This window comes from Zosterops lateralis (genome assembly GCF_965231275.1).
Source record: "Zosterops lateralis genome assembly, chromosome: 5".
In the NCBI taxonomy this organism is placed as follows: domain Eukaryota; kingdom Metazoa; phylum Chordata; class Aves; order Passeriformes; family Zosteropidae; genus Zosterops; species Zosterops lateralis.
In genome coordinates, this window is record NC_139766.1 from 9,467,745 (window position 1) to 9,490,563 (window position 22,819).

Consider the following 22,819-nt stretch of genomic DNA (forward strand, 5'->3'; position numbering starts at 1 on the left):
CCTCTGGGGCTGCCGCTCCTGGAGGCGGCGGAGTCCCGGTCCCGGAGGTGTTTAGGGGAAGACTGGGCGGACTCAGCGCCGTGGCCCTGCTGACACGGCGGTGTTCGGTGATAGTTTGACCGGACGATCTGGGTCCGGCGGTGCCGTGCCAGGCGCGGACAGACCCGGGGCGGTGCCGGCGGCGCTGGGCACCCGCAGCCCGGGCAGAGCCGGGCGGTGGCACAGCCGGGCCGGGCTGGGCTGGGCTGGGCTGGGCTGGGCTGGGCGGACCCCGCAGAGCCCGGCTCTCCCCCGGCCCGGCGCTCCCCGCCCGTCCAGCGGCGGCTCCCGGGGCGGCTCCCGGGGCAGTTCCCGGGGCGGCGCCGGCGGGGCGGGAGCGGGGGGCGGGAGCGGAGGCCGGGCCGGCCCCGGCAGGTGAAGGAAGGGGCGGGTGCCTCCGTGGGTTTTCCGATGGACACAGGATATCATTGGTCGCGGCGGGATGCGCGGCGGTGGCGGCGGTGGCGGCTGCCCGCGGAGCTGAGCCGGGCCGGGCTGCGGGGAGCCCCTGTGCCGGCGGGGAGCCCCTCTCCCTCTCCCTGCGGGGTGCGGGGTGGGAAGGGCTCCCTCGGCCCTCTGCCCGCCTTGGCGCTGCCGGAGGGCGCCGGGAAACTCCTCGGGTGAGTCACGGGAGGCTCGGGAAGCCGCAGTGCCGGGCGGGGCGGGCGGCCCCCGGAGAGCCCCCGGTTCCCTGGGGAAGGCGAGGATCCCGCGGCTCGGGGGAAACAGCGGGAAAACTCCTCGTGTCTGCCGTTCCTGGGCGAGTTCGGGGCCCCTGTGCTCTCCTGCAGGCGGGGGGTGGGATGGAGTAAAAGCGTCGGTGTGAGTCTGCTCATGGGAGTGGAAAGGCTCTCTTGGGAGCAGAAAAAAGGTGTAGTTGCTTTCCTCTGGAAAGGGAAGAATGAAAGGGCTGTATTACCCATTTGTGTTGAGCTGTGGCTTTGGTGTTGAGTTGGGAGCATCAGGAGTCATTTCCCAGCGTGTTTCCAGTGATAGACATATGTTAAAGGATGAAGCAAGACTTTTCAGAATTGAAGCATAGGGTACAAATTCATCGTGCGGCATTTTCTTTGGTGTTACGATCCACTCTAACCTCGGATGCCCCTCTTTACCTGGGCCGGGTCTGTCGCTCCAGTCCAGGTATGAAGGTCGCGTCCATCTGCCCGCGCGGAGCCTCTGGGAGCGGCAGGAGCGAGGACACCTGGCATGTGCTTAGTGAACTTGTCATGTTTTATCCCCCAGTGACCAGCGCAAATCGGATACTGCTGTCCCAAATGGATTGAGATGCTGGATAGCTGTTTCCCCTCCTACAGTATCCCCTATTCCTGTCTGCTGAGACCATTTTCTGGAGTCTTGATGCTGACAAAATACAGTTCAGTGGTGGGACTGAACCAGCCTCATGCCGTGTCTAAATTCATCATTACAGGTGCATCACAGTCTCCTGCTGGTGCCTGTGCTTGGTCTGGCTGTGCACTGAAGTTTCCTCTTGGAAATTAATTGTATTGAACTGGTATGTTTCTTGAGAAGCAATTTTCCACTTTTTCTCTGCTCTAAGGGTTAGTGTGTCACAGCTTATGAGGTAAATTTAGATCTGAATTATTATAAATCTCTTCTGTTTGTTTTTGGTTGTATCTCTACAGGAAATGGAGAGCTGAAGCCTCTGCTGTATTTCTTTCATGCTTTAGACAAAAGCAGAATTAACCTGCTATTTTTCTTTTAGGTATAACACATTTCTGTCCCTTCCTGCTGCAGTATTTTAGAGCCATCTTGCTGTTGCAGGAATGCTGATTGATAGATACCCCGTGCCAATATTCCATTACTGAGGAGTCAATACTGGGTCACCTTAGTGGTGGGTTAAATACTGCTTCCTGTTTGTAATTTTTTTTTGTTTTAAAATCTCTCAGCTTTCCATAAACTTTTCCACAAAGCATGACAACTTCATGCTAAAAGGTCCCTAAAATAAAGAATTTTTTAGAAAAAGTTATAAAGGAGGGAGTTGCAGAGATGACAGTTCTGGAAAGGGTTTGAAGTTATCAAAGCAGTAAGAATGAACATACCAAGATAAGTTCCTGCAGAAACCTTGGGCAGGGCTGTCTGAGCAAGAATTCCTGTGTTTGAGGCAAATCTGACCAGCTGACTGTGAGTCTGTAAACTCCTACAGGTGGATGAACCCCTTGTACTTTGAAGACCAGATTTCCGATCTAATATTGTTTCTCAAAAATTTACCTTGCCTACAAAAAATGCAAAATAGAGGGCATGAAAAGTCTCCTTCTGCAATTCCTTAAGTGGATATGAAGCAGTGTCCTTTGACAGAAAACCAAACATGGCAGCCACTTTGGTAATGAGTGCTGAGTAGAAATGGAAATGCCTTGAGAAGTGTTAACTTGTTCTTTACAGCACCAAAACACAAACATGGATGACCAAAAGGCACATACGTATTTGTCATTTTACCTGTAGGAAAAGTGCCTCTGATACTCAAACCTGGTGGTTGCAGGTTGCTTTTTGCCCCACAGCCCTTGGGTCCCTGGTGCATTTATTTCTCTGCATTACAGGATTGCAGGAATAGAGAGGTGTGTGTTTTAAACTGACAACATTGACTTTGTGTTGGTGCATCTTCCAGTCTGTTTGGCATGGGGCGTTGGACAATGGGTAGCTTATGCTTTTGTCAGGCTATCCAACAGTTTCATAAGTTGTTTGGAATGTGCAGCCCTGCAAGCGTTGTGTCCATTAATCGTTTCTGGCTTAAGCCCTGGTCTTAAAAGTACTTGCAGATGTAACTTTACTATTTGTAAACTTTTAGTTTGTATTACTGGAGGATCAGGATCTTGGCTTGTTTGCTACTTCTACTGGACCTTGCAGGAAAGTTCATAGAAGCTCAGACTCTCAGTAGTGTTGATTAATAGCTCTGTAAGGAATGGTGAGGACTCCTAACAGCTACCAGGGAACAGCCAGAATAAATTGATTTTGTTTAGATTTAAAAATATTAGTTGATACAATGATTCTTCCATGGCGTGCTTTGTCTTCCAATAGGTTTTTTTATGGAAAGGAGAAAAGAACCTCTCTGATGTTTATTCCCCTCTTGTGTAGCTAAGCATTCTTCTGGCCTTTTTTTTTAAGGTAAACTTACTCCATGAAGGCATTTCTTCATAACATTTTTTTCACAATTGCCTAGGAACCTGTACTGTAGTGGAACAGTGTTGTGAAGGGAGTTTGAGAGTGTAGAAGTCAGAGGGATTTAGGGCAGCCCCAAGTTTGAAGCTCACTCATTTCTGTAAATATAGTACTAAAGTACTAAATATAGTACTAAACATGTGTTTCTTATACTGTTATCACATGTACATATGTCACTGTCTGTTCCTCCAAAATTTATGAACCATTGCTAACTCTTGTTAATCAACACCCTTCTCCTCCTATCAACACTGCTTGCTTTATGCTGGAATGACTAAATGAGTTATGCCTTTTGTGGTATGTTGAGGAGAGAATTGAAGGCACTGAAGTTTTGATTAGTGTAACTACACTGGGTTTGGTTGTAAACTTAAGAAATTATTTATCATGTTATATATTACAAACATATGTATCTCTGGTTTGCTTGCTTTAGATGACTAGACTAGAATTTCTCTACACTGTGCTTTTAAAGAGCAATATAGTGTCTGTAGTGTTTCTCCAAGATCTGTTAGAAGTTTCTTTTCAATCTTGTCTCTTCTCCATATGCTTCTATGATGAATTTCTTAATTTTTTCCTTACAAAAAAGAAAGGGAATTGAAGAGTGTACATTTCACCTCACACATACAGGAATTTGAAAACAATTTTTCTTAAGATAAGGGATTAATTTTAAGCAAGGCAATAGTTAGGGGAGAATGCAGGGACATGAATTCCTATGGAAACAAACCTAAATGTTGTTCTCTCCCTGTTGCAGCATACCAGCATAACTGAAATAATCTATTTATTTTGTTTGTGTGCCAGCTCATTTCCTATAATGACTGAGTTCTTATCTCTTCCAAGGTGGGGTTATGTCTAAATATCTTTGGCAGAAGGATACTTCAGGATGATCCACAATGTGGAGAAAGAATTACAATCCCTCAGAAATCAGACCTTGGCAATACTTATGGCTTCAGCTCCTGCAAACTGATTTTAGGAGCAGAGAAGGGAACAGCTTGCATGCCTGTTGAGAGGATTCCCCATGTGTCTTTTTGCTGTTTGTATGACCAGGCTAACTCAGGGATGCCTAGTGTGTAGCTAGGGCTCTTTCTAAAGTATTTCTGACAAATGTAAACTTCGTGGAAAGTGGACATTCTGGATCTGCCTCCTAAAACAGCTGTAAAGAACTGAGCTAGATAGATGGTGTGAAATAAATAAGTGTGGCTAATTTTAGGAATAGCTGCTTGCTGAATTTTGTTGCTGGATTAACTTTCATGTCTGTAGTTGCCCTGAGGTAGAGAAAGTATGCCTTTGTTTCCTGGCAATGTTTTCTTTTTGGAAAAGCCACAGGTAAAACTTCAAGCAGTCCAGGGAAAGCTTGTTTTCATCCTCTTAATGTTTGAAAATTCTCACTGTTCAGCTGGTTATAGTTAGAGCTTTCTGGATTTTTATTTTCTTGATGCTAGGTTATAATATCAACTGACAAACTGTACATCATTAATGGTATATGATCAGAATCACTTCCATCCTAATGGAACAGTAGGTACATGTGAATCATTAGATCTCTTCTGTCTTCTAGAAAATGCATATGTCTCTAATTCCAACCCAGCTCTTCTAGTGTTAGTTTGGCAAAGAAGGAACTTCCCAAGTCAAATTAGCTTTATATCCTTACGTTTTTAAAAAGTTATGGTTGCTCTTAGTTAAATGCAACCACTCCGCTGTAACTTAGAAAAACACAATATTTGTTTCAGTGATGGTAAACTACTTCCTTGGATATCTTAGGGCAGGAATACAGGAGTTTGGAGTTCTTTTCTTTATATTTTGACTGACTAATTTATGTAGGAGATGCTACTATATATGGTAGTGTGTGAGCACTTTGTTAATTCCTGATTATTCCTCATTACTCGAAGTGGATTTAGCCTACCGAGACTTTCACTCTCTTATTAAGCATTTAGAAAAATTAGTACCTGCACATACATTCAAGATCATTTCATGAAAACTTTGGAGTGGTCCATATAAGCAGATTATGGCTTTTTTTGCTTGATGTAGTAGCCATTGCAACTAAACTTTGTTAACTCATACAGTATCTTGACATGTGTATGCACAAAGGACTTGTGTAAAACTCTTCTTTGATATTCTTGACAGTTTCAGTGCAGGGAACCATATTGCAATCCCCAAACAGGAAATTTATTGGATGTGTTTAACCAAGACTTATTTCGTTTTCCCTTCAGCTTTGCTAAATAAATGAGTGCTAGGAGAAACTCGGATTTATGCCTTTAATCATGAACTCACTTGCAGGGACATTTCAAACAGGAAATCTTTCATGCCAGATGTTTTCCTCTAAATATGAAAATGGAATTTCTGTTGGAGCTTGTATAGGAGCAACAACTGAGTGAAGTATCAGTCTTAATTTTTTAAAAAATCTGGTAGCTATGCTGAGTACTATTTAACCTCTTTTGAGGACTACAAAAGCCCTGAAATTTTAGAATTGTATTGTTTCTGGTAGAAGCACTGCACAAGTATGCAAAGGTAATGAGTGAGGTGTCTAGGAAAAAGATGATGTCTATATTTTAAGCAAGCATTTATTATTCTTTTTCCTCCTGTGTGCCTGTACTGTATATTAAAGCTTTTTCTCTAATGGGAAAGATAACATGCAGCTTTAAAAAACCAGAAACTAAAATCCCTCATTATAGCAGCTAGGGCCTTAGAAGAGGCAGAGGAGAAGCAGTAACATGTACACTGAAAAGTTACTTGAATATGCAGTTCTTAGAGTTGGCTCTTAGTATTTTATGTTCCCATTCATCTCCTGTCTTAACTGATTTTTCATTTTTCAGCACCTGGCTTAAGACTGCTTACCAAGTTCCAGTTAAGTGATTAGTCCCAACTTGCTGTAGGAAAACAACCTGCATTTTGGAGTTTGAATGATATTCCTCATTCTTGCTTCTGGCAGTACTTGGAAACAAAGGGCTGAGAGGCACCAGTGTGCATGTCTGGAACTGTTGCTACCTCAGAGATCTTTCTTTGTCCAAGTGTTGACAAAAGAGAGGATGGGAAGTGTGCTGCAAGACTCGTCATGAAAGGTGATTTGTGCATAACAGACATGACTAAAGGCAAAAGATTTCTCATTTTGAAGCGTAGCCAAGTAAACAAGAGGAGAGCAAATTGTAGAAGGAAGTAGGAGAATTTAGTATCTCTAGGCTTAGTACTTGTATGGTCAAGAAGATAAAACAAACCCATACTGGGTGGTGGAAATAGGCTGTATGAATGGGTTCTCTCTCTTAAAGGACAAGAACGTGAACTTAGATTGGACTTCAGTGCACTGAACTCCATTGTTACTCAGTGTATACTTTCTCATTGTTCAGGTTAGCCAACCTGGAACTGCCAGCAGAACTGCATCTTTTGGTGTAATTCTGTTGCAGCACATGGAAATAAGGTCAGGTCTAGTTTAGCTGGCACTATTCCTATTTTAGATGAACCAGGAACCTGTGCTGTGCAATTTAATAGTTAACTGTTAAACAAAAGCAAAGCTTGATTCTAAATGCTCTTCAACTGAAATGACAGCTTCGTCTTTTATTATCATTGTGTTTTTCATTTAAAGATATACAAAACAAAAAACAGGAACTCTTGGAGGAGGGAAATCTTACTTAACATGTCAGTTCCCACTTCCATGTTCAGTTCTTATCCAGACAAATAAGCTTCCTACTCTCCAGCAGAGCTTTACTCTGCTGAAATCAGTCACTGAGATGACTTTGTCTTTACTAATGCAGCATTTCAGGGCAACAGCTCCGATCCTGAAACTGACTTTAATAAGTGTAAAAGCATGTTTTACTAATTTTCATTTTTAATGTAATAACAGCTTAGTAATGAAAAAGGAAGAAGAGAGGTGGAAGTAGAGTGTCGTGAATACCTCGGTCTTGTCTGGTGAAAGATGTCATGTAAGACAAAATAAAGTGGTTTTGTAGGAAGCTTTGTTTCCTTGTTCTAATTTTAACTTCAGCTACTGTAGTGGTAGATATTAATCATCATTCTGGAAACAGTCATTTTTGCAAATATGGTTTTTTTTTAAAAGATACTTATAGAATTAGCAGTTAGATTTTTATTTGTGGTTTCTTTCAATATCTTTGTTATTCTTATTGCAAGTCAACATCTCTTCAAAATGGTCCTTCATCTCATGTTTTATTGGCTCTTACATGATTCTACAAGACCTACCATACTTCTAAACATCAGCTTGGGTGACTGACAGTCTCTCTATTGGTGTATGTGTAAAGCTTGTTAAAACTCTACTATAAAGTAAAAAGTTTTGGTTTAAATTCCATGTCCTTGCAAAATCTACCTCAAAGTCTGCCCAGTTCCCCTTAATTTCATCAGAAGTTGCATGCATCCAAGTGTTGAGGTTGGTGTTCAAACCAGACCATAGTTACCCTCCAGAGCTAGTTCCTGCAACCAAGCAGCAGAGGCTTAAATTATTAGTCCCTAATCTTGCGACAACCCTAATAAAGAGAGTAAATCATTACCTTGATGTTGCTTAACGGTAATTATGTTACAACATATCATGTAATTGTTTGTTTCTCCTAGACCAAGCTGAAGCTCTGAAGAGACTTCAGTTCAATATGTGGTGACTGCAGGACAGTTATTTCCTCAAGTGGAGCATCTCTTATCTCAGAGTGCTGTGGTATGACTGAACGTTGGGTTTGCATTACATAATGTGTAATGTCTCCTAAACCTTTCACACAGACCTGTAGTCACTCTGTTTTCATCAAGCGTGTGTACTGAAGTCACCTTTGGTATTACCTTATACTAATAAAATTGTACACCTTAGACACATAAACTCATGTAAGAGCTACCCATTGTTCTGTTCTGTTCCTATTCCTGGAAGGATTAGCCTTTTTTTCTACTGGTTTTTTGTTTGTTTGTTTGGGGGGTTTTTTGTGACAATGATGTAAAGAGAATTTAGCACAAAGAAACCTGGACTATGAGCCTACAGGTCTCCCTGGCAGGTGAAAGACTTATAATTAGCTGATTCAAAACTGATCTGTAAGCTTGACTAATCAAAATAAGGCACTTTGAACTATGTCTGGGCAAAAAAAGTGACCTGACTTGCACAGCTGCTGAGCAGCTGCAGCTGTTAATTGCCTTTAATCAGTCAGGCTTAAACATTCAAGCTTTCCACTGTAATTTTTTAGTCAGTTAATCAGACTCCACTATGCTGCCAGGTAGGCATGTTTCAAAGCACTGGGCATTTTAAGTGGGTGAAGTGGGATTTGTTTGTACAGATTTTTGTACATGTTGAGTGGGAAAATACAATTTGTGCTGTCAAAGTGGGTGTACCACATACAGAATCACAGGACAATCAGTACTTGCAATCTCTCTTTGGTATCTAGGAAAGAATCCTTACCTTCAGTATGTAGCTGGAGACTTGCATTAGGACTAGGTGAATATAAGTGAATATACTCCTCAGAATGCTGACCAGAAAGGCTTTTCTGAGAAGAAAAAACACCCATTGCAGGAGGGGCACACAAGTCTTGCTAAAAGATAATAATTTTCCTCCTCCTGAAGAGCTGGAAGTAGAAAACCACCTTGAAAAAAAAAAAGGAGGTTATATATGACAGTTGTCATTCTGGGTTTAGGAGAACCCAAACAAATAATAAGATGATGCATAGCCTGGCACAAATGTATTCCACTCCCACCATCCATAAGCTTTACTCAGGAGTAAATTAAGCATGGCAGACTGCTGGGATTATGCTAGATAAATACTTGCTGTGTGACTGTACAATGGGGGAGGATGGGAAATTTGGAAGGGAAAGAGGAATATTTTAAATGTACTCTTCATGTTTAAACTAGGAGAACAGAGTTAGATAGCCAAACTATTCTCTAGCCACACAGACCAAATTACTGTATTTGCGGGAAGCTGTTATGGGAAGAACTCACAGTGAAATTCTTTTTTCCTTCAGTACTAAAAGCCTCAGTGAGTCATCTGTCTCCTGCCTTCTCCCTCCCTCCAAAAAGAAAAAGAAAAAAGAAAAAGCCCTTATTTCTGTCCCTTGGCCAATGCCACAGCTATTGGGAAGAAGGTTGTGGTTCAGAATATAGTTCAGATCCAGGTGTCTGAAGAGGCCAATTGAAGCATTGTCAGAGGGACGTGTGAATCTCACATCTTTTGCTTTCAGGTGCAGATAAGCTCTCTCATAATGATGGAAACAACACTGATAAGATGGAATACCAGGTTTCCAAATGTACACAGTGCTTGATGATACCAAAGTGATTAAGTCTGGAAGCTGTCTGTCATGTTGGCACAGTGCCTGCTGTACCTCTGCTGCCGGGCTGTTTCTCCATGGCTGCATGGCATCCCCGTTCCTTCAGTGGAGAGCAGTTGAGTTTGTCCTCCTCTCTGCTGGCTGGTGGCTCCTCTGCTTTGTTCACTGGTCCTAGGGGAATGAGAGGACTGCCAGGAGTAAAGGGATGTGGTGTTGGGAGGGAAGAGTGTCACAGTGCTGATGATGCCACCTGTGCACTTGCACTTGGGGGTTTGGCTCCCCAGCAGAATTGGGTTGGCAGGTGGTAAGGGCTTAGTGACAAATCTGTTAATTACTAAAGATGTACTAAATGCTCTTCTAATGGGCTACAGCAGCATCATGGTATTTAATAATTACTTGGTAGTAGGAAGCTCTCTGTGCAACTGAACTGGGACTTGGGTCTCTTTTTCTGAGTTGGAGGTCTTGTTCCAGGGAATGTGTCAATCACTTCATTGACAAGCTTTGCTTATTGAGAAAAAGAAAAACAGAAGGGATTTACTCCGAAATCTAGCAAACAGAAGTATTTTTGATTGAAACCCTTAGTTTGGCAACTTTACATAGTTCCCTTCCTTCCTGGAGTGTTCTCTTCCATTTTAGATAGCAGGGAACATATTAATTAGATGCTTCTAATTAATTCTTGTTTCTGTGCCTGTGCCATTTCTTTCTTTCTAGTCAACATACTGAGTAATTTGCCTGCCACATGTTATTCATGCCCTGTAATTTTTATAGCCCTTAAGAGATGAAGTGCATGGCATTACCAGAATTTTGCTCTAAATGCACTTGCTGGTCTGTGCTAATTGAGAAGGTACGTGGAAGAAACACACCTGACATCAGGAGTTTGAAGTGTCATTCTTACAGAAACAAAAGTTGTGAGAAAGCTATCTCCCCACAGTCCTTAGTTGTAGCTATGGCATTGGGCAGACTTCCTTTCCTTTAGTTTCTTATTGTTGGACTTTTAGGATTTTGAGCAACTCAGAGGTAAAGACCAAATATGAACTTGGCCTGATACTCAGGTGTTAGTCCACATAAAAATCTGGTATAAATCTGATGTGTTCCTAATAATCCTGTGTTAAGAAGATAAACTGTATCACTATTCTCTGTTTAACCCTAGTGACTTACTGTGTGGTGGGTTTATGTTGCATATTTCAGCAAAATGGTCTAAAAAAGAGGGAGCTTGTATTAGAGTGGAAAGGGTTGATGATAGTGTTCTGTAGAGCAGCTAAAATGTCAAATGAATGGTGAGTCTTGGGGAGTAGATTCCTTGTGATTTCTAACTGAACTTTAATCACCAGCAAAGTGGAATAAAAACAATTAAAAAAAACCAATGCAGCATTCCAAAGGAACAAAAAAAGTGAGCTTTAAAATTCCAAGGTATACAGTGCATAGGAAGAACTCTTCAACAATTCTCCTGTCCTTGCTGACTAAGAGATTATTTTTCCACATCCAGTTAAACTATAACTAGTGCAGTCTTTGCACTTGATTGTACTGTGCCAGCTGCTGGTTCTCGGGTAGACTGCACAGGAGAGGAAGTGTCACTGGAGCAATGGATGTGACCCACAATGATTTTGTGATTATATCAATCTTTGCTAATCTGTGATGATACCAAATTTAGAAATTTTTCATAAAATTCTGTAGGCAAATTTTTTTTCAGGTATGTAGTGGACTAATTGTAGTTTGAAGTGTTGGGCTTGTTAGGTTTTGATCTGTTGAAGATGTACCTGACAGAAATTGGAGATGAGCTCTGTTGTATCTTGGAAATGTACTTCATTGATATATTGGCTTACTACTGAAAAATTACTCATCAGAATATGTGAAAGATTGTCATATAATTTCTGGAAGAAGAGAAGGCTTTTTGGATAGAGCGTAATGTACTTTTAATGCTTTTTAGTATTAAGGCCTCCAAAACTGAGAGTTCTTTTTATGGCTGTAGAGATAAACAATTAACAAAGTGCAGCTGCACTTTGATATAGTTATTACATGCAGTTTTTTAGAGGATATTAAGTGAATCAGTCTGTGTGATTTCTTATACTAAATTAAATACCACAAATAGCATAAAATATTTTTAAATGTGCAGAAAGAGTATTTTCCTCTTGTAAAGTTCAGATCTTTTATTTTGTGGTAAAAGTAACATCCACAGCTGAATCAATACATCTGTGATGTTGTTTGGCTTGGGTCTGGATGAACTATTCTGTTTACTATACAAAGATGTCAGGTTTGATTACTTAGGTTGAAACAGGACCAATCCCATTGACCTAAATTTCTGAATTTCCTTTGTGCAAATGAAATCCAGCTTCAGCTCTTTGCTGTGTACCAGAAGTGATTTGTTTTTAAAATGCCTTAGGAATATCTAGGATGTGTATAGCAGGAGGAGATTCTGTAAATCTTGTAAAAGCTTTTGCTGGAAATGTTACATGCTCCATATAAATTCTGTGTAGAACCAAAACCTGGAAAAGAAAGAATGCTATACTGACTCCTTGGACATAATGAATGTTAGTTCCAGGCAGTGCATAAATGTAAGATCTTGGAGGTTGTGAAGAAGGAGCCCTTCTGTCATAATCAGGTCATCTCTGTAAAGAGTCTGACTGCAGTGTTTTGAGAGAGCTTTTCAAGGAAACAATTAAAAAAAAAAAAAAAAGGTGCATAAAGCCAATGTATTCTTTATAGCTCATCCTGCCAAGAATAGAAGAAGGACTGCTGACATTTATAACATACACAAGTTCTTTAGGAACTGTATATATATATATATTTCTGTATGTGTGTGTGTGCATGTTTCCTTTTAGTCTGTAATAAAGGAAGGTTAGTTTCAGTGGTGAAAAGTCAGTGAGGCCAGGGATCAGACAAATGACCTTTGGACCATCTTTGTGACCATGAGAATGGAAAGAATAGGCAGTGCTATAAGGTGTTTGAGAAAGGATTTGGAAATAAGCAAGCTCTCTATGATAGGATAGGTTAAAGTGACACCCAGAAGCATCTTCAAATTAAAAAAGGAAAAGAAATATTCCAACTAGACTGTAGAGTGGATGTAAAAGATTCCAGGCTCCTGCTAGATTCAAACTTTGTAATGATTTTAAAAAGTGTTGATGGGAAGGAAGTGGAAGTATCTTTTTAAAATGAGTGCTCCCATTTACAAACTCTTTTTTAGCTTGCTTAATGGGACAATAGGAATAACCTTATGGGGTCAGATCCAAGGAGAGCTTGCAGAAGAGTGTAAGAACTTGGCACAGATATAGAATATTCTTCCAGCTGAAGAAGTTGTACATCATGGGCTTATTGGAGTAATTTTGTAGTGCCAGAGACTGAGGTCTTTGAATCTGAGATGGATTTCTGTATTTCCAGTTTTTCAATCACTGTTCACTAAGCAAGATGCATTACAGCTTTTTTGTTGTTGTTGTTGTTGTTGTTTTCCCCCCTTTGTTTTCCTCCTCTGAAATAGGAATGATCACTGCTCTAGGGAAGGTTTTGATTCCCATGTGCAGTACCATTGCATCCATTCCCACTCTGTAGTGTTCTGAAGTCCTTTCTCCAGAATGAATGAGTTATACTCTTATAAACACCTTTATAAGGGCTGTGTCTTACATACAGGACAGGTCAGAAAAGGAGCTGATTTGAGAAGAACTACATGACATCAAGGTCAGATGGAAGTAAGAATCTAGAATTTGTGTTTTGGCTCCTTGCTTTTGGTCTATCTTTCTGTCAGGTGTTCATTATTTTCATAATATTATACTGGGGGTTTTTACCTATTTAGAAGCCTTGCTGCAAACTTCTGGCACCATGGCAGTAATGTATTTGATTAGCAAAACTGGTTTGTGATGTAAAATATGACTGTTGTCATTCATGTCTTATGAAGTATTGCATGTTAATGTCTTCTGTGCTTGAAAATAGCCCTGTGTGAACTCACTTTTGAATGCAGTTCTACAGCGCTGGAGACTTGGGTCAATGTCAGGCTAATCCTTGCTCTTGGAGTTCATTTAAATAAGCTTTAGGGGGAATTAATTTCTTTCTTTTTAGTCATCCTTCTTAAGGAAGCAGTGATTTCCATAAAGAAATGATAATAGAAAAGGCCATTGTCCAAATTGTCTTGTGAAAGAAGCCCATTGCATGAGATTATACATTGTTATGGTTATTTTATGTGATATGAATAGACTGTTCCCTCTCATGTCCTCCAGATTAAAACTGTTTGTTTACTGCTGTGTTTCTGGAGTAGCTTTGCAGTGTACATTTGTTTCAATTTTAAAATCTTCACTTAAAGTCTCAACTACACATGATGTGATGTTTATAATTTAATTCATCTTTTGTAGATAATAAGCATGAGCTTACAGAGTTTCTTCTTTCTGGCACTTGTTAAAAAAACAAAACAAAGCAAAACCCCACCAAAACCCAAAGGTCATATTTACCTAAGTGTTGAAATACATGGCAGCCTTAAATTCTGGTTACTGTAAACCATGCCCTTACCTGTTTCGGTCCTTTGATCCAGTGTTTTGTGTGGTGGGAGTGGTAAAATAAAATACTTATGCTTTACCACATCCTTCGGAGAAGTTCATACTGTGATTTGAAAGGGAACAGTAACTGGAACTGGACTAAAGAATCTATATTTCTGGTGCACCTATTTACTTGCATGAGGCTTTGAGCACAAGGAGCTTCAAAGCTGCTGGAGGTGGGGACAGTCCATTAGCAATACAACCCAGTTGGACCTTCTAATTCTATAAATCACACTTGCATGGTTATTAGCTTATTTGGATATTCTGGTTCATAGTCAGAGTTTCCAGGTCTAAGAACAGCAAACCATGAGATGCTTCACTGCATAATGATTTAAAACCCAGCACCACCTACTGTGTTGTAAAGCAGTATAGTACAGAGTGAGTCTTTGCACTTACACTGTGTCTTTAAATTGCATCCAAAGTCTCTACACAAGCAAAATAAAAATAGAAAATCTTTGATTTGTTTTGTTCTCTCAGGGTTTAGCAGAAGTTGAACTTCCTCTTTGGTGCTGGGTGCAGCCATTTGTATGATGAGGTATATTTACTTAACTACAAGGTTCCTGCAGTCACCAGGAGAGGGAAACACAGGCTTGAAGGATGCACAGATGACATGACCAAATGCTTCCTCAAAACAAGGGCATGCTGCATTTGTTTAAGATTCAATTAGTAGCTTGTTGTTGGGGTCAGTGGGTTCATGAACTTACTCACTGCATTTTTTGTTGATAGACACTCAAAAGGACATTATAAGTTTTATGTGGGTTTGTTGGTTTTAATGTCCAGCTACAGGAATGTTTTAAAATTGCTTATATTCAGTAATTTTATTGTTGATTTGCATATTCCTTTAGAAAAAATGCTCTCTTTAGCTATAGTAGTCTTGGATCTCAGTTACATTATTTTTGTACAAGCACAGTATGCAATGAGCTCATGGATGTTGTATATCTTGCCAAAATGCCTTAGTAAGAGAAAAAATTCAGTCTCTTTTCTTCTTTTTTCCCCTTGGATACTTGAAGTACTTTAAATCAATATAAGTAAAATTCTAAGAAAGCAGAAAAAATATTTCCTAACAACAGACTTAACTTCACGTGGCAAGATGTCTGCTGGTTAAATGTTCCTGTCAGATATGCTTTAAAATCACTAATGGATATTTCACCCCTTCCTATACATTTCTGAAAGCCTTCAGTTAGGTGTTGCTTTTACTAAAGTTCAATGGTCCGTCAGCTAAAATGCTTAAAGCTGTTTTGACATCTAAACAGAAATTATTTTAGTGTCCAACAGTGCTTCCTAATTTATCAGTTTTGAGTGGCTTAGTGATAGAATTGTGTGCAGTTAATCACAAACCAGCCTAGTAGTAAAATTGTTGGAATTGAAAATTTCTGCCAAGGAAATAAATCATTTGTGGAAACTCCCACTTTCAGTATCTGTGTGTGTTTGGGAAACTCCCTTTGCCAAGATCCTGCAGACAGCTGCAATCATGTTTGTACTTCTGCTAGTTACATATTTTTTTTAACCTATGTTCTATTTAATACAAGCACTGATGAAAGAGCAGTTAATCATAGCCATAGTGGCATTTACAGCCTTTGGTATGAGGACCTTGTATATAAATAACAAAAGGAACAAAGAATGTGTTCATCTCTTGTCAATAGTAAATGGAAATGGAGTGTTGGTAATCCATCTGAATTTATATAAAAAAGAGACAAAAGGCAGCAAATTATCTTCAGGATTTGCCTTCTACTTTAAGTGTTGTTTATACCAAATGTTACTGGTGTGGTCCAACTGGAACAGACTTTGACCCAGTTAACTCCCTGAGCTGAATGCTCCTATACAGTTTTGAGAGGCCTTTTGATTCAGTAGAAATCCATTAAACTTGAAAAGCTACACATGACAAAATTGCCAACATTGAAAATTATCCTGGAACAGCTGTGCTGATCTTAATTCAATCCTTATTTCATAGAACCATTTAGGATGGACAAGACCTCTAAGATCACTGAGTCTTAACTTTCAATCTAGCACCAAAACCTGTTCGCCACTAAACCATGTCCCCAAGTGCCACATCCACATTCTTTAAATACCTCCAGGGATGGTGACTCCACCTCTTCTCTGGGCAGCCCATTCCAATGCTTGACAACCCTTTCTGTGAAATTTTTTTTTTTCAAATATCCAACCTAAATCTCCCCTGGCACAACTTGGGGCTGTTTCCTCCCATCCTGTTAGTTAGTACCTAGGAGAAGAGGCTGATCCTCACCTGGCTACAGCCTCCTGAAAGTGAATTGGAGACTTTGAGAAGTTCTTCCATGAGCCTCCTTTTTTTCCAGGCTGAACACCCCCAGCTCCCTCAGCTGCTCCTCACAGGACTTGTGCTCCAGGCCCTTCCCCAGCTTCATTGCCCTTCACCAGACACACTCCAGCCCCCCAGTATCTTTCTGGGAGTGAGGGACCCTGGAATCCATTAGTATAAAGTCTTGCACTATTTTTCAAGGCTGGCTGGTGGAAGTGAATCTGTTAAATAATAATGTTCTTATATTGAGAGTTTGCAGATGGTTCTTGTCTTCCAGCTGCTCAATCTAATTTGCTTTTTGAGAAGCTATACATATACTGCAAGCAATTTGTGACTGTACTTTGATTAACAGACATTTGAGCAATATATGACATTAACTGTATGCCAAAATCAAAATCATGATATCATCTTCTAGGATGTGTGCCAAACTGATGAAACAATCACAAAAAGTTACAACTTTGTTTTAAAATTGATATGCTCATTCTCTGAGATATGGCTTATTTATTGCAGACCAGTGCTGGCTGGCATTTTTTGAAGTTCCAAGCCAACAATATGTCTATAGATGTTTGGAACCTAAGAGCCATGGGGGTAGAAATAGAAACTTTGAAGCTTTCTGACTTTAAGTGTTTCTTTGGTTTGGATTGAATATATATTATCAAGACTTCAGTGTCTTATTTTAAGTATATGTATATTATAAGTTAAAATATTTTTAGGACTTCTTCACGTCTTCTGAAATAAGATGAAGAAAGGAATGATGGTTGAAATTTGAAGTAGAGGAGTTATTTTGACATTGAAAGAGGATTTTTGGAAATTGTGGCCTCATTTCTTCTTGTTGCTGATTTATCTTTTTTCTTTTTTTTGTAAAGATAATAATGCAGTTCACTCAGCAGAAGTAATTCTGATTCATGGTTATTTGTATTTTCACAAGATTGCCTTAATAGATGAAGGATTCAGGCACATAATTTACACTTGCTCTTTTGCAATCTGCAGTTGTGAAGCATGCAGCTGACAAATATATTATCTCTCAATATAATGGCTATGTTTCCTCTGTCATGTAGAAACTTGAGACTAAACTAGTTTGGTAGAATTAATAAAATAATAAAACTTATAATAATCTATTCCTGACTCAAACTTAGGACAGGTTCTGTTAATCCCTTACTTTCTTAATGCCTTATTATGCTGTAGACTTCTGTGGGAATACATAATGTATGAATCCTTACATTATTCTGAGTGGAACTTAACTACTGAGCTGACTTGCTGCAGCTGAAAGAAAGTGTTTTTCATGATATTTTAATTTCTTTAGTGCTTTGTTAGTTTTTCTGCCTTGCCTGTTGCTGTGCTCTTCTCGTGCTGCTTTTATTTGCAGTCCATTCTTGCAGTTTCCTGTAAATTTGTCAGCAAGAGGAAGCGCTCCTGCTGCAGACACAGCTGAGCCCTGTGGTGAGACAAGTGAACTTATACCAGCAAGGACAGCCTTCTGCCAGATGTGTTTGTGCCCTCACATCCCATTAACTAATGATAAGTAGGATTGCTCCTGACTGCCAGCAGAGCTGTTCCTGACAACGGCGGAGAAGACTGGCTGGCTTCCTCAGGCACTGGCCCTGCTGGAGTGAAATCCAAGTGTTAGTTCCAGAAGCTTTGTTCTTCCTTTTAAGGTTCTTCCTTCCTTTTATACTTTATAACATTAAAGAAATGAAGCATGTCTTTTGGAGAGAAATTCTCCCTAGGCTAGCTTGGAGCAAGGCTGCTTCTCACCACTGATTTCATGGCGACAAATGAAGATTAATCTGAAAACCTTATAGCAAAGACCCATGCATAACAGAATTTTGCTTTGTGAAGGAGGATATATTTAATACTCTTTCACTTCCCTGGCAGACATGTCAATCAAATCCATAAAGTTTTCATGTCTTTTCAGATTCCTTATTTGTGATTTTGAAATACAATCCTTCTAGTGAATGTTTGGTGTAGAAAGCTAAACTGAATTTTCAGTCTCCCAAAACTGTGAAACATCTAAACTTTGGTTGTTCCTTGGTGGAACACCTGCTTGTGTGTGTGTGTGAAGTGTCTTCTGTTCTGAGTCTGGGATCATCTTGATAGTGTTGGAAATCACCAGAGAAGTCAAAATGGGATCTTGGAACTTGAAATGAAAAATCCTGCCACATTTCTGAGTACTAAAATGAAGAAAGAGAGAGAACAGCATGAGAAAGGTTAGAGAGGAAAAGCAGTACCTTAGGAACATGTGTTGGATAAAGGAGGCATGGTTTAATGAGACTGTTGAAGCAAAGAGCATGGTACTATAAGTTGTGGAGTTTGGAGGGGAAAACCAGGAGTAAGGTCTGTCACATCAGAAAGGGGAAAGAGGAACTGAAGGGTTTTTTCCAGTGTTGCATATACTCAAGTGCTGTCATTCTAAATCAAGTTTTTTTTACTAACTTGGAGAAATAGCTTACAAAGATGCTAATGTAGGCTTAGAAGAATATGCTTAGATAACAGAGAACCCAGGGAAGAAAGATTGATTTGGAGCAGTGTGCCTTAAATGGGTAACTGATATTGTAGCAAATAAAGCAAGTGAATTTAATTCACAAGCCACCGAGCTGAGTCCTCTGTAATTACTTTCTGTGTGAAAAAGCCTGTCAAGCCACTGAGACAACAGGGTATTGATCCTTATTGAAGAGCACTGGGATCTTGTGTTCTGATATGCTGATCCTTTTGGCTAACAACAGGTGTGTGGTATTTATGGTTCAGTTCCCCTTCCTATGGAGCCTGGCAATGGAAGGAGTGCAAATGGGTGCCCTATGGTGAGAGAGCTGTTTTTCTAGCCCATACAGCCATGAGCAGTATCTGAAATGTTACTTTCTTTTGTGCTTTGACTGTTGGGTAGTTTACAAAAAGATGTGTTGTATGGAGACTTCTTCCTCCTATTTTGGGGTACAGATTCATGTCCATTTCCCCAAAAAAGTGTGAAGTAAACTTTGCTTAACATACTTGTATATGTTTTGTCCATCATTCTGAAACTTGCTAGTTGGTTTTGTCTCATTCAAACCTTTGAGCCTGAAGTGTTTTTTAAATCTAGACCAATCAGTGATACACTTGAATCCTTTCAAGAACTCCAGATGAAAATAAGTGTAAAACAATGGTATTTCTTCATCATCAGCTGGTGATACTTGTGAACAATTGTGCACTGCCAGCCTCTCGAGTTCGAATTTTATTGTCTTTTGTGGTTTGTGTAGCATCAAATGTACCAGCAAGACTTGCTCTAAAGCATGTCCATGCTGCAGAATTTTTCAGAATGGGTATTTTGATTGTCTTGGGTTGAAGAGGGAAGGACAAGCTCCAGCTGTGGGGGAGAAAACAGATTAAATACTTACAGTTCTGTGGTGCAGTGCAGGTACCTGAGGCACAGACTCTTCAGGAGCACAGGCAGCATTTCTGAGCTGTGCCTCTGCCAGTGTGGGAGCTGGAGTACACTGAGAGCAAAAGGGACAACTTGCTTTTTCTCCCATAGGAAAGAGGTTGATTGAAAGGTGAGTAGGAAGAAAGTGAGCGCTGGAAAATCCCCTCTGCTTTCTAGCTCGATGTCTGCCAGATGTTTGAGCGGGAATTGGTTTATAACCTCTCTGGGAAGCTGGGAAATCTGACAAAGATAGCGCTGCCCACTGACAGTGGGGGAAACAGGAAGCAGCAAAGGAAACAAGTCATTGCCTCGGCGTCACTTTTGGCCACAGTGCAGATGCACAAGCAGCTGGGGCAGGGTTTCTTTTCCTTTTGTGTGTTGAGCAGACAGCAGCTACAGCTGTGGCTCTCAGCCTGGGAGTTCCCAAACGTGGGAGAAGCGCAGAGATGTTCCTGCCATGCCTGAACGGGGTCATAAGTCGTTAATGGCTTTGTCATCACAAAGGCAACAATCCTTCGGTAAAAGTGTCAGCAGAAAAACTATGTGTCGGTCGGACAAGGTCACCAGGTTAGTGCTTTTTGTGGCTTGTGTTTCTGTCATCTTTTCTCCTTGAGGTAGAGAGCAGACTGCAACTAAGGGTAGAATTTGGTATCTGAGCTAAAACACTTTTAACTCATGCAGAAATTTAAATGATAAAGAATTGCAGGGGGAAGAGATGAGTTGGTTAAAAACTTGTCAGAAAATAAAAACAAGTTGAAGCAAGTTAAAGAGAGTAAATTTAGTTATACAGAGTATCTCGGTCAGGCTTATTTCTCTTTGTTCCCTTTGTCTGGTAAGATTTTTTTTTTACTTCGGTGTTTGTACTGTGCTATTAATCTTTCTGAGAGAGTATTGTGAAAGGGGCTGTTAGAGGTATGAAGAAATGGAATGTGTAACCAAAAAAAGTAGGAGAGATATGGAAAAGCATTTCAGAAGTACTGGAGAATGGTTAATAAATGGACAAGAGAGCTGATAATTCTGCAGAAAGCAGTTTTAAGAACAGACAGTAAATGTTTAGATGGTTGAATAAGAGAAATCATTCTAACTCAGAACTGCTGAGAGCATATAGGGGAAACTTCTGCTCTGCAGCATGTAATGCTGCCTCAATTTTGGTAAAGCCTGATACTTCAGTCTCCCTCTGCATGATTTGAGGAATACATTCATTTCTGTAAGTTTTGTTATATATGTCATGTTATTTATAAGTTATATATATATTCAGAAGTAAACTAGCATATGGCTTAGCTAGGTTTTACTTCCAAGTAAAATTTAAAGACTAGAGCTTATGAGATTACAGTTTTGAAAGTTCAGATGTACTTGGCATAGAGCACGTTGTTACAAATTCAGATCAGGGTTACTTTTGGTACTGCAGCTTTGGAGGCTGTATTTTTGTTTTTTCCAGCATGACCAAACAGGGTCAGATGATAAATATTATTAAAACAAATGAGAACTTCTAAAACAACTATTAGCAGCTGTAGTCTCAGAGATGAGGGTAATATATTTTTTGCCTATATACTGCAATATGTGGAGATGATCACATCTTGCCATATATTCTGCTGAAGTTAAGCAAGAACTGAGGACTCTTCCAGGATGCAATCCTTAATTGAATCAACTTGTATTTGCTCTAATTGGGCTGAATGCCAATAGCTCTTAGGGCCAAGAGGGGTAAGTGTTCTTCTGTAATGTAATCCAGATTTTTAATGTGGCAGAATTTTACTTTTACTCATGGAGGGACTTTTAGCTTGTAAAATTATGCCCTAGCCTTCAATCTAGCTATTCCCTATGCAGTGAGTGAGGGGATAGATTAAAATTTCTTCACAGATGTATACATTTACCTGCTACACAATAACAGAAGTCTGCTATCCATTCAGATTTTCAGCTTGATAGGAGTACTGTGATTCAGAAAATACTTCTGTATGTGGCTGGCCCTATCCTGGTTGCAGGTTGAAGTGTGTGAATTCCCTTTTTTTCATGTTGTTTAATTTTCAGGGTACTTTGAAATTAAAAAATGGCTCATTGTGATAGTGTTTGAGAAAAGGATACTTATGTGATAGACTTGGGCTGACTTTGTTGATGCATTAGCAATACACTGCAAATTGGTTTGGGTTTCAGTCTGGTAGACCAGTTTGTATATAAGAAATAGTTACAGTAGTGATTGTATAATCTCTGTCTCATGCTCCAGAGTGCTGATTTCACTGTTCTGTCTTCCCAAAAGCACTCTTGAATGATGAAGTACATCCTAGAAACTGCTGTTCTACTATTTCTCCTACTACACTCCAAGGCCTTTCATCTCCCTCACAGGCACAGAATTGTCACAGGGATCACCTGAGAAATGCAGTGATGCCAGACTTTTCCCTGACTGCTGCCATCCTCTTCTTGTTCAGAGGGTTCTGTTCAGTGGGGGAAAAGATTAATTCAATAGCCACGTGCAGTGAGTTTGGGACTTGATTAGATAATATTCGTCTAGTTCCTTGGTGAGGGGAAAGAGGAAAAAAGTGTGTGGTTATTAGTAGAAGCTTTCACCAAACAATGCACGGGGGATGTTGCCTTCTGTTTGTGGCAGAGGAGCAGTGTCAGGAGGAGCTTTGGCTGCACTGAGTGAGCCCTTTCCGATAACTTGGTTGTCAGCCCTGAGGAAGAGACTTTCCTCTGCCCCAGAGGTGAAAGCGTGTAATGGGGGCTTTGGCTCGCAGTGTAAGAATGTAACTGTGTAAGAAACAACTGGGAAATATCCCTCTGCTCTCAGTAATGCCAAAGTTAACAAAGCTCTGCAGTGACCTCAGTGACTGCTATGGCAATGCAGCATCCATCTGCTCTTGGTGCAGTGTTAGAGAAGTTACGACAGGAATATCAAGAGCTGAAGGAACCATTCAGTGAGCTAAAGGCAACCATACTGTAGATGCCAAGACCACAATAGCTTTTGAACTTCCATTTTTTTTCTTCTTCTCTCCCACCCCGACAGTAAAGATTCCAAAGTTAGATTTGTTTTGGCAGTTTTCTCCCAGCAGTGTCATGCAAAATAGCAATATCTGTCCTTGCAGAACTGTTTTCTACAGTCAAGAGAAGAAGAAAAATCTGCCCGGGATGAAAGTCAGAGTACTTAAATGCATTTTAGGAGCCTAACTGAAAGATTTCAACTCGGAATACCAAAGTCTTCCCTAAGTGT

At 40.2% G+C, this 22,819-nt stretch overlaps 1 protein-coding gene across 2 annotated transcripts in view; it reads left to right on the forward strand.

Annotated features, from left to right (window-relative positions):
* The first annotated feature begins 595 nt into the window (after positions 1–595).
* Positions 596–22,819, forward strand: part of SH3BP2 (SH3 domain binding protein 2) — a 36,581-nt gene continuing 14,357 nt past the window's right edge. The window contains exon 1 of one of the 2 annotated variants that reach the window (XM_083862195.1): positions 596–659. Coding sequence is in view for 1 of the 2 variants with exons in the window: in XM_083862194.1 (XP_083718320.1) it covers positions 20,075–20,184 (110 nt within the window). In the remaining variant the exon portion in view is untranslated. Of the gene's footprint in view, positions 660–19,953; positions 20,185–22,819 lie in introns of those variants that run through there. The other variant, XM_083862194.1, reaches the window with a different exon arrangement.